General features: G+C 37.9%; 1 protein-coding gene across 1 annotated transcript; it reads right to left on the bottom strand.

Annotated features, from left to right (window-relative positions):
* Positions 1–817: 817 nt before the first annotated feature.
* On the bottom strand, positions 818–5,607 carry LOC112273888 (putative xyloglucan glycosyltransferase 9). The gene is made up of 5 exons (XM_024502916.3): positions 4,007–5,607; positions 3,339–3,647; positions 2,774–3,064; positions 2,468–2,581; positions 818–2,347 (listed from the first exon to the last, which is right to left on the bottom strand). The coding sequence occupies exons 1-5, from the start codon at positions 4,715–4,717 to the stop codon at positions 1,685–1,687; spliced, it is 2,088 nt and encodes a 695-aa protein (XP_024358684.1). The 5' UTR covers positions 4,718–5,607; the 3' UTR covers positions 818–1,684.
* Positions 5,608–12,815: the final 7,208 nt, after the last annotated feature.

The raw sequence follows: 12,815 nt of genomic DNA, 5'->3' as shown, positions 1-12,815 counted from the left end.
TTACAAAATGAAGATGAATGAACTGTCAAAGGTTCAAAACTTAATGAATGATTAATGAACTTAATGAACTCATTAAAATACAGAAATACCAGTTAAAATTTTATTAATAAAATAATTTCTTTGAATGAAAAATTGCTGTGATTACAATATAAAAAAATAAAACCTACAGTGTACATACCCAACATAGTGTCATAAACATGTACAAAGATCATGTGTTCTAATTATCAGGATGCTAATTATCATGTAGAGAAAACAGGTTTTAGGGTTTAGGGCCTTTGCTAGAGTGCCGAAGAAGCTCAAGTCCTTTGTGTGTGGAGAATGGTGCTGGAGCGAGACTTCCTGGCAACCCATCAACACCAGTGGTGGTTTTCTACGTGGGTTGGATTCTAATGAGAGAGAAGTGTCTTGTCATCGAGGTGTGCGTCAAGTGTTAATAACTCAGTCATTTGAAGTTGCAAATAATTCGCACAGTGCTGCTGCTGGTGGTGTTAAGTCCCTTTCCACATTGATGTGCTTGTGGGGGGTTGAACTAGCTCACAGGAACCATGCCAGATTACCTCCAAGACAGCGATGCCTTGGAAAATCCAATAGACATAACTACCTCTACGTTAGTATTTAATAGTCGCAAGTGTGCGAAGTACTGTGTTGATTAGAGTTGGAGAATGACTGGTAAGGGAAACTTGGGGAAAGTGGTTTCGCCACTAGTTCAGGGATTTTGTCATGGTTGCAGAGCTGTTGAGAACTCGTTCGAGCCAAAGAGAGGATATGATATGTCAGACAGTAATGCCTCGGAATTACCGAGCCGTGCGGCACCCACTAATGGAAATCAGTCGCTGAAACGTGTCATATTAATGCAAAGAAGTAACAAAAACGCTGGTATCTAGTCTCCTTCTAAAGGTTCCATCAAACTATGGCTTCTAGATGTTGTAAAATACTCTTCACATACTCTACTGCCACAAGAGTGTGACGAAATGGCGAAGGAAGCAGATGGCCGTAAAAGAAATGACCTCCAATTCAGAATACCTTTGGGTCAGAATGGCTGACGTTACATGCTCAGCAAATCTTCGCCACATTCCAATGGTAATGTGCAAATAGATCTGAAGATTTATTCACATAATCCTAAGGCGCAATTTTTATTACAACCACTACTGCTTCTAAATGGAGGCATCAGAAATAATACTATAGACTAAATGAATGGCCAAACTACAATGAATATTAGGTGTTTACAGCAATTGATGGTTGACATACCCCTGCTGGAGACACCTGAACTGCTGTCCTTACATCACCAGCAATTCCTTTCCCACATTCCAAGCCTCATGCCTCAACCATAGAAGTATGCAGTTCTAGATGATAAACTCTTCAACCTCCATGCACTTGGATGCTAAGTTACCCCCAGCGCTTAGCACCTTCCTCCAGCTCAACACTTGATTGCAATGATACCACTGAAACCTCGAAGTTGATGCGCACCAGTAAACAGAAAAACTACCGTTGATTCGAAGATAGCAAATCTCGCTGCTCTCAGATATTCCATTAAGACAAGTGGAGAAGAATGCAGATCGGCTTAAGACCTTTTTTTCTCAGGTTTACTAGGGTTCCAACAAATAGATATTTAGTCGCCCGATCTATCAACAGCAGGTTTAAGAGACCTTCAAAGCGAGCGGCTTGATCTTGTGGCACACAAGAATCAACTCACTTGCTCTCCAATAAGATCAAGACCAACCACCAAGAATGTTATACCTTGAAAGAGTAGGAAGTAGAAGTGAACTCCCTGCGCAGAAAGCAAGCTTCGTGCAGAAGCTGTAAGCAGCAAGAAAGCCAGTGCTAACTCCTTTCGATACAGCCGGTTCTTCTTCTTCTTAAGTTCTGTAGGATTTTGAACTGAAGGAGGTAGCAGCGGTTTCATTGTTGCATTATTTGTCTTCAACGCATCAATGTTAGACTCGGACATGGCTCTGTCAATAGCCGAAGCAGGCTTTGCTGCTAGTTTCTCCATGTTCAAAAGCTCTCCCTCAGAAGCTCGCCCGGTCTTTTTGGTCACTACCCACTCATGCGCGCTGCTGAGTTGGAAGAGACCAGAAATCATGGCATTGAACTTGGTCACCGACATGGTATTCTCAAAGAGCAGGTAAGGAACTAGGAAAGGGAATGACTTTGGTGACGGCAGCACATTTAAAATCGACATGAGTGCTGGAATGTAGCACACAACCCAAATTGGTAGAGTTGCTTCCGGCACAAACATGGTCATGGGAAGGATGATGCAGAAGAGTGTGAATGAATAAAATGGCAAAATAAGCTTCCTGAGAAGGAAAAACAAAAAGATCATGTTTGCTTTCTTCATCCACGTGATCTGCAGAACATCAGAACCAGGTTGCCTGTTAGTTCTACATTCACAATGAGACTTTGAGAAATGCTTGCACCTAAGAATGGTCACATACAGCATTCTCCCCCGAATGGTACTGCCACTCACCTTGGCTCGAATGATGTCTGGAAGACAAAGGCGAAATAGTTGCATAGGTCCGGAGTGCCACCGGTGTTGCTGCTTGCGATAGGCTTCATATGACTCCGGTACTTCACAGAGACACTGCAACATAGATCACCGGATCATCGATCAGTAACACCATCCCAAATGCTCCAGACACATGATACTCAAAAATCCACAGAAGGATTTTGACAAAATAAAACACTCCAAAAGTACATCAGAAGGGGGGATCACAACGATAAGATGATTACTTAATGGACAAGAAATGTACAAAAGAAGACAAAGACAACTGACCCGAACGTCGTTTAAGAAAATAAACTTCCAGCCCTGCAAGTGAGCTCGAACAGCAATATCCATGTCCTCCACAGTAGTCCGTTCCAGCCACCCACCCGACTCCTCAAGTGCTTTGATCCTCCATACTCCTGCCGTGCCATTAAATCCGAAGAAGTTGATGAAAGCACCATTCACTTGCTGCTCCACTTCAAAGTGGAAAGATAGATTAATGTTCTGAAGGCGTGTGAGAAGATTTTCATCCGTGTTGACGAATGACCACCGAGCTTGCACAAGCGCCAGCTCTGGATTGTCCTGTAACCACCAATAGATGGTTTTCACAAGCACTCAAAAGTCAGTGAATTTAAACGCATAGATTCAACGAAAACAAAAGAAAACAAAACAAAAACAAAAACAAAGCAAAGCAAAGAAATAACCTTGTGAAAGGGTATTGATTGAAATGAAATCAACAAGAGATTCTTACGAAAAAAAAAAGCGCCTCATTAATAACTAAAGCTGCTCAGATATCCGTCTGAGGAAAACGGAAAATTCTGGATTGATCAGCTGACTAAGAGAACCAAGAGCTTACCCTAAAGTGAGGAACTGTGCGTTTCAGGAAGTCTGGCTTGGGCTGAAAGTCTGCATCAAAAATAGCGACAAATTCGTAATTCTTTACGTAATCACACTGCATGGCTGACTTCATGTTGCCAGCCTTGTATCCTGTGCGGTCAGGCCGGTGTCTGTATTTTATGTTTGCTCCCTTCTGCTGCCACTTATTCACTTCGCCTTTTATCAGAAAGCGTGTCTCTACATCCGAAGAATCGTCCAAAACCTGAATGAGTATGCGAGATTGTGGCCAGTCAAGCTGACAAACGGCGGCTATGGATTGTTCATATACCTGCACACAACGAAACCAACTTTTAATTTTAAACCCGAAAATTTCGAACAAATCGTCGAGGAAATTACCTCTCTGGAAACAAGTTGTAACGCACAACTAGCTAACTCTCAAAGTCAATCAATCGTCGAGTAAATTTGCTTATCTTCACCAATTGCTGAAGCCAAAACAGTGACACATGGCGTGAAGCTGCGGTCCTCATACTTCGGATGATTTAAATGGATCATTTCATCTGTATCGCTAACCGCCTTAAACTGATAAAAGCGCCTACACAGACTAGACGAGCAGACCCAGTACTGTAGTATGCTGAAAAATAGAGTACCTCCATTGTGAAGGCATGAAGAACTTGGGTTAGAACAAACCTCGCGCTCGTTACACATCGGAATCTGTACAAGAACCATGGGGTGGCCGCCGTCGGGATTCTCGGCGTCGTCAGACTCCAGGGATGGATTAACCGGAACAGGTCTAATCTTCTTCCACTTGATATACACACAGCCCAAAAACAATACAATTCGATCCACGGACTGGATGAGGAACAACCCGATGCAGAAGTTCGTCAACTTTTGCAGCGCAGGAGCAATGTAATTGGCACGAGAGTACATCCACCCAACATAAACGGCGTGGGGGATGTCCCGAATACCAATAGAAGAAGGCCAGTGTGGCGTTGTGAAGTGCCAACTCAAAGCATGAGCTCCCACTTCCATACACAACATCAGCACAGCAAACATTAAAAAAGCTGTGATGGCCTTAAACAATTTTCCTTTGCTTTTGTCTTGCTGAGCCACCCCTTGGCCAAGAATGAGACGTGTTTTGATCGCGGCAAGCAACAACATTACTCCTGATGCCACCCAAGCGACACAACCCGCCGCCTTGTGGGCTTTAAGAAGAAGCACCCACGTCAGTTGCTTGGCATTCCCTTGCTTCCCTTTGTTTTGGTGGTCCTCAAATTTGGACTTCGTAGGGCTCTCAATTTCCAGAAGAGAATACTTCGAGTTCTCCATCTTAACCACCACCGGAGTCCCTCGATGCTGCTCCTTGCTCCACCAATCGACAAAATCAAACTTCGGAGTCATCTTGACAACTTTCTGCTGCCAAGATCCAACCACTCCAAATGTCTACCTATATATGTCGACTTCTTGAAACCGACTGGTTTATCACACAAAAGTGCAATGATTATTCCAGAATTAAGCCAGAAATCCGCACGTGATCAAGTCCAGAAACAGGAATCGGAGCGCATTTTCTGCAATTGCAAGTTTTTGAAGTTTGATGCTGCTCTGACTAATTTGTGGAAGCTGCAAACCTAAACAGAGGAATTTCAAAGCCGTCTTTGTCCACATGTAAGAGTACCGATCGACTGAAACTAGCGAAACTTAACGCTCGAACATGAACCCATTGGCACACTTCTGAACCTCTCATCCGCGTTCGTCACCGAAACCACAATAGCTTGAGCGTCACTCCACCAGTGCACGCACCGTCAACAAATGAGATACAATTCATGCTCTAGTATCCAAGATGTCAGAGAAATAATTCTCACCCCGACACCGTTAATCTTCTCGACAAACTCGCCATAACATCAAAAACTACCGACTCACAAGTTATGCTAATCACAATGATCGTTCCCATGCAGGCAACCAAGATGCACACGTCCGGTACACAATTGCTCGTCAAGAAGACAGAACTGCGGTATTCCCCTCCCCCAGCAATCGAATCTCAATAGTATTCTACAGCGAGATCGTAAGAAACAAAAATACCGATCACACCACCTTCTCTTTCAAACACGCTCTTCCAACCTCAAAGTCCAGCTCTGAACCTATCACTCGCGTTCTCTTCACTTCTCAATGCAGCTCAATTTCCTCCACTTCAACACAATATCGCTGCTCCCTCGCAATCCTCTCGCCAGGACAGAAAATTAATGCATTCTTCTGCAATCACCGCCCTAAAGCCCCGCCATCTCTCTCTCTCTCTCTCTCTCTCTCTCTCTACAAAACACGTTCAAAAAATTATTTATATGACCACAAGCAGCGAGCTATCAGGTACCTCCAAACGCCCTCTTCCTGCCCGCGTTGCCATGCACCACCTGAAGGCCCACCACTGGAACTGACCACGAACTCCCCAAACAGTGACGCTCTCTCAACCCCCTAGTCAAACGACTTTGGGCAGCTATCTCTTCCCTCGCCCACCATATAGGAATAAAACTATTTTAAAGAAAGAAAAGAAAAGAAAAAAATGAAAAAAACAAATCCAAAAACCTCGCCACACTCTCGATTCTTCGTCGTCGCGGCTCTACCCGCACCTATCCTGAGCTGCTGCAGTGTCGCGACGATGCCTTTCTAGAGTTCAGGCTTCTCCAAGTGTATCGTCTGATTAGCAATAACGAAGCTGATTGAGCTCAATTCCAACAATCCTCGCCAAGACTCATCCAGTCGCGTACGTTTTCATGCCACGAACACACACACTCTCACACACACTCTCTCTCACACACACACCCGAGTCGACGAATCGCACCTCGAGTCCACAAACGGTTGTTCTAACCCTCGTGGTCATGAATACTATTACCCTTCCAATTGGGTAATAAGAGTTCCGCAGCGCTTCAATCTAACGCTACGTCTCAAGAAACTGTTGAGCACACAGTCTTCGCCCAGTTCCAGAAGCTGGGACTGATTCACTTAGCAGGAGAGGGTCTGCGCGAGAATTTTTATACAGACACATAATTGCATTAATTCGCGGCCATGATTGAATCGGACTTTTATCGGTAACCATTGAAATTGCAAAGTAGTGAATCTGTGCTTGAGTATTGTAACTGTTTGCCAGTTAGAAGGGTGTTGATTTTTGAACGAATATTCTACTCATTTCGGGGAAAGCAAGAAAATAATAACAAACCGATGACGTGATCAAGGCTCACTCCCCCAGCACCTGTGTGTGTGCTTGTGTGTGTAAAAAGTGCGTGGATACGGAGGATTTTGCTTGTCTTTGCTCTCCCAATAGTGGCATGAGCCTTTCACTATTGTTGGCCCGTTGTTCCTGTCGGCAAACCATTTTCTTACACTCTGGAGCTGCGTTGGAGTGTGTGTTTAGACATTCGCACTTGGCGTTTGTGTTACCGATTCTCGCATCATGGTTACATTCAGCCAGCTCGCCATCAAGAAAAATTCCGACGCTCTAATTGCATTGAGGGGTTACTGTGATGCCATGCATGGGTGATCAGGAACAACCTCATCGGAGACGAGAACTCTCCAGCAGAATTTGGGTTGTCAGAGAAGACCCTAATTTCTCACACGATCATTCCAATTGTCTTTTCTATGATTGAAACTCTCATCGGTTTGCCATGTCCAAACAACAGCTGTTACAGGGCGAGCAATACTGATCATGTGCCCAGCTCAACCTTGGTGAAAGAAAGAGATTCAAACGAGAATTATAAAACGGTCCCACCAACGCAGTTAGTCAATGTCAAGCTCTACGCGTCATCCGCATTATTACCGCTGCACGAGGTCTTACTTGTTTGGCAAATGTCACCCAGGTGGGAAAATAACTACGTTAAACAGGAGTTGCCACCTAACGCGCAGGATTCAACGAGAGTCGTTGTGGAGAGAAGAAGAAGGAGAAGAAGAGTAAACAGAACAGTAGTAATTCTGAGCTTCCAGGAGGAATCGGAAAGGGCGGGAGGGTGGACCCCAGCAGCTTCCCAAACGCGACCCCAACCGTTTGGTCGCATTCAACGCGCACAACGTGAGAAGCCATCACGTATCTACTTCTACTCCCCCACATCAGATTCTCCCACGACTTCCAGCGTAGAAACTAGGGCAAAAGAAGCCAAATAGGCCGAGGAACGAGTCTATTCAATCCCGATGGGCCCAGAGCCGCCAGTTCTCGGGAGGAGAATCCGCGACATGAGTGCAACAGAGGAGCACAAAGCAACGCAACGCAACGCAACGCAAACAAGCAAGCAAGTATACATGCATGCATGCGAGAAAAAAGCTTAAACAGAGTGTGGACTCGGCTCACATTCAGCTGCACACCTCGCAAGCAGCAGCAGCTGCACCACCGTTACGAGAAGGGCCAGGGTGAGAAGCTGGGGCCCAGAGTGAATTGGGGAATGCAGGCGGTGAAATAATGCACATTCCAGACTGTAGGTTGCGCATTCTACTTGCGATTTTTTCCTACAACAACAAATTATTCATGCTTAGCGTTGATTCTACTCTTTCCTTGCGGTGAAAGCGCCTTCGCAACAGCTCATAACCTGGTTCCGCTGCTCTCGCCTCCTGCTCTCACCGCCTTCTTCCTCGTTCGTTGTCGTCGTTCGTCGTCAATCTGTTTAAGCTTTTTTCTCGCATGCATGCATGTACGTCGTCTTCGCTGTGGTCTTTGTCGTCGTCGTCTTCGATGACGTGTGGACGGCCCACTAGACTAAAGCAATATTCGGGAATATGTATTTCTGAAGCTGTCATCGTGATTTTTATTTTAGAATAAATCAACTATAATTTTATAATAGAATTATGATTGGGTTGACTTAAAAAGGACTAAGATTCTTTCTACTTTTGAAATTATTGAGTTCACTTCATGTGTGGCATTTGTCACCATATTAAAGTTGACTTTAAATGGGAGGAAGGTATCTATGAACTCCAAGTTGAGAAAAATGATTTGAATCATAATTTTAAATTAATAATTTATTTTAGTATACTAATTTTAAAAAAATAAAAAAGAAGCTCCAATGCTAGTATATTAATTTATTAATTTATTTATGTATACATTTATATTTATATAAAATATCAATTTAAGTAATACAACTTGAATAGTAAATCATTAAATTTCTACTAAAATATCTTTATAAATATTAAAACATCTAGCTTAAATATTATTTATTCTAACCTATTAGAAATTTATTTGTTCAATTTATTTGAAGTGTTAAAAAAATAAATTTAAATACATATAGAATTTTGAAATTTACAAATTAATTATGAGACAAAGCAAGATTAGTGAATGCAAGCCCATCCAAACACTTCTAGGTAAACATTGTGCTTGCATCACCCTTCTCTGTAAACACATCTCTTTTGTTGTATGGATAACCTTTGTGCCTTTACATCAATTTAATGAACAAATAAAATAAACAAACATCATTCAAAACTATGTTTGAAGACTCTTGTACTATATTTATAACTTGAATTTCAGTATAAAAAGAAAATCAACTTTGTTGGCATTAATAAATATATACTGAAACACAAGTTCCATAAAAACAAATAAAGGTTTTGTTTACTTAAAATAGGCTTCATTTTATTTATACTGAAATTCAAGTAAAAATAATCATACAAGACTTCAAACACTGATTGTTATATTGATGTGTAGCACAATGGATGTCTACATAGTTTAAACATTAAAAATAAATAAATAAAGGTAAATAAATAAAGGCATCCTCATAGTGCAGGGAAGATATCTATCTAGTGGTTTCTTTATTTTATTATAAGATCTAATTTAATTTATTATTGAAGCAAGTTATCTATTTAAAATTTTTTTAAAATTTAATTTTCAGTTATATTATTTTATATTATAATAACAATAGATGTATAAAGATTTACTAAAAGATTACTAATATTAATAATTTAGTCTAAATTTTATGCAATAGTTTAGAATTGCATAATATGATTTGATTTGTTATCTAAGTACATTAAATTAATTTTTTTTTCTATTCTATATTTTAGAAAGTGTTGTTAAAAGAATGTATATATACATGTGTAATTGTTATCAGATATTATGTGATTATCTATGTAGACGGTTAAAATTGTGTTATTAGTTGACAATTCATAGTTGCCATATTAGCCAATAGTCAACATATAGTTATTGCCACCTTCTAAGATTGTCATGCACCCTAACAAGACAAGTGTCCACATGTCAATTGGACCTTGGAGTCTAAGCTAGTTATTAGTGTGTTTACACTAAAAAGTCCATGTCAATAGACTACAAACTTGTGCAATAAGAACAAAAACCTAAGGCTCATTTCAAATACTTAGTTCTCTTGAATCTTTGATGGTTTGGTAGTGAATTTATAAGTATTTCATATTACTATACTTCTAACTTATATCAATACAAACCTCATATTTTTTTGATAAGTGCTAAAAAAATCCAAAGTGATAAATAATTTATTTGTCTATAGAAAAATAATCAATCATTTTTTAAGAATTAAAATAATAATAATAATAATAATAATAATATGATTTCTTTTCATAATAAATAAAGTTATAAATTGATGAATTGATTGATTGTTTGGTATCATTCTTTTCATTTTTTAAGTCTAACAACTATTCATTTTATTTGTTTATTTATTTATTTTCTATGTTTTTGATGAAGTTTTTATTTTATTAGTTCAAGCTAATAAATACTTGAATTTTTTATTTATTATACACGTCCAAGTTCCTACATATCACAATGTATGTAGTTTAGCATACTTTCAATATTATACAATGTACTATCAAAGTTTACTTTGTATTGACTTTCCTCTACAAAATGTTCACAAAATCTTACTTTAAAATAATGTACTTCCTTTAGAAGTTGATACCTTCGTGATTCAAAACGTCCTTATTTACTTACTCAATCTATTTGTGCATGACATAAGTAAGTCATATCTAAGGAATTTATTTATTCAAAAAATACATCTTTAGTTGTAATAATATCTTCTATAAGCATATATTAGTTTGTAATTCTCTTGCTTTTTATTAATATACAAGCTCTTTTAGAAACTTTAAAGAATCTATATTTTTATTACTTATGTAAAAAAATTGAATCTTATGCATCTAGAAAGATTATATTTTTCAATAATTTATAACAAACCAAATACTAAATAATATTTTTATGCATTTATTATTAAAAAACAATGTATAAAATTATTATTCTAAATTCTTGCATAATTTTTTATTTCTATAATTCTAATATAATTGGACTATATTTCTAAAATTACAAATTTTAAAAATAAATATTATATAATATATAAATTTATTATTATTAGAAATTTTAGTTTAAATAAATACTTCATTTTTCCTAATCCTTGTACTCTTTTTAAAAATCTCTTAGCTGTTTTAAGGCTTAGCAATTAATCTTCGGTTTATCACACTACTTAGTTTAATACTGGTTAGTTTAAAATAAATAGTTAAATTAGTTCAAAAAACAAATAAAACATAAAGGTTTTATTGTATTGTACTTGGGTTTATATATATATATATATATATATATATTTATATATCAAATATATTATAGTTACTCATGAAAATTTCAAAACACATTTCATATGTCGCTCAATAAATTTGGTATTCTTTGATAACCACATAGAGTTATAATAAAGAAAATACTCAATACAAAAATAGACAGAAAGTAATCAAAGAAAATTATAAATTTTGATATGAGTAAGAACGAACTACAGCTGGATTTCAGAATATGGGTTGTTAATCGTTTTTATACATTCAAAATATAGAGAGAAAAGTGCCTATAATTACTTTAAAAAGACACACACACACATATATATATATATATATATATATATATATTATTTGTTGAATAGAATTTAATTCAAAAATAATTTTTTAAATTTCCAGGAAAAAAAAAAAAAAATACAGCAAGTGTGGGTCAATTCCACCACTTTTGAGAAATTATCTCCTGATTCTGGTATACAAACAAATGTTTCAAAACAACTGATATCAATATTGCAAAATCCATCACTGGAACCCCTCCACCCCAACGGATGAAACGAAATGGATGTACATGTAACATATGAATCAATGAAAAATTCACTGGAAGGGGCAAGGTGTCATCCACGAGTGATCGAGAAGGGCCACGTCGGTCGCCCAGTCATTGTCACCTCCTATCCGAGCCCTTCCACATGGACTGTGCTGATGTGGTGATCCTTGTGTCTCCATTCACACTTGCACCTCCGCTTTGCTGACATGGACCAGTCACAATGCAGTAATTCTCCAGGTGGCAGAAGCGGGCCGTGAAGAGGAGGAACCGAGGAATCAATGGAACGCTGGATCCCCGTTCCCAATGAAGAGCACAGAACCTCGAACAACACATGTCACTGATTGGGAGCGTGTGCACGACGTTCCCAAAGAGCCGGTCAAAGTTGGCGAGGTAGGTACACGTAGGATTTTACAACGGGGTCCACGTAGGTCAATTAGAACGCCACGAAGCGTGTCTAGCTGGCGTTGGGGTTTGCCCACGGAATCGAGGATGTCGCACTTCCTTGAATGTGGGCAGTGGAGAATTCTTTTTCTTTTTTCTTTTCCTTTTTTCTGGAACTTTAAATCCTTATTTCTAGAAGGGGGGACTTTCTGTTGACAAAATGGGTCTTGCTTTATGGTGAACCAAAATATGCCATTTATGAAAAGCTTTAAATATGCTTATATATATATATATATATATATGTTACTTTAATCTATTTTTATTTTGTGTGTGTGCTGTTATTTTGAACCTGATATTATCAAAAATGATATTTAATTTTTCTCAAATTGTAACCACGTTTGACTCAAAGTAAATATCTTTTGCAAAGTACTTTTGAACCAATTTAATTTCATGCATCATTTTATTTATTTTTTTTACAGATATCGTAATTTTATGTATAAGTATATTTAAAAACTCCGGGAAACATTCTAAGTTTTAAACATAACATAACATATATTCATCTTTTGGTCATTAGAACCGATTTCTTTTTTGAATGTGATTATTTTGTTCTGTTTTGATATATTAGTCGAAAACTAATATACATATTATTATATACATCATCATACAAATTCTACATTGTAATTTCATTTTTTGAAATGTAGTCTAATTTTTTAACTTAATAGTAATACTCTTATTTTTTTATTATTGATATTATTATGTTCTGGGTTGACGTATGAAAAAATAATTCATAGAAATCATTACTGTGTCATAATTACGAAGTTACATTAATGTGTGTATTTTCAAATGAAGTTCAAAGTGTAATAAAATTGAATGGAACAGTTCATATCTAGCAACACAAAGTCCTTCACCATTTTCTTCCATTTTTTCAATATATGTTTGAATTTATTTCAAACTTCCATAATTCCAATTGTTAAATATATATATATATATATATATATACACATGAATACAAATGTTATCATTGGTCCTTTTTATGATTTTAATTATTTACTCCTATTCCTTCCCTTTATA

This window comes from Physcomitrium patens, chromosome 21 (genome assembly GCF_059467195.1).
Source record: "Physcomitrium patens ecotype Gransden chromosome 21, ASM5946719v1, whole genome shotgun sequence".
Classification (NCBI taxonomy): domain Eukaryota; kingdom Viridiplantae; phylum Streptophyta; class Bryopsida; order Funariales; family Funariaceae; genus Physcomitrium; species Physcomitrium patens.
Note: the sequence above shows the minus strand (reverse complement) of the source record. Positions and strands in the feature narration are given on the sequence as shown.

Coding starts and splice junctions, on each gene's coding strand:
- LOC112273888 (XM_024502916.3), bottom strand. CDS start 4,717: ATGACTCCGAAGTTTGATTTTGTCGATTGGTGGAGCAAGGAGCAGCAT. Junction 3,065..3,338: donor GCACAGTTCCTCACTTTAGG/GTAAGCTCTTGG, acceptor TGGTGGTTACAG/GACAATCCAGAGCTGGCGCT. Junction 2,348..2,467: donor CAGACATCATTCGAGCCAAG/GTGAGTGGCAGT, acceptor GATGTTCTGCAG/ATCACGTGGATGAAGAAAGC.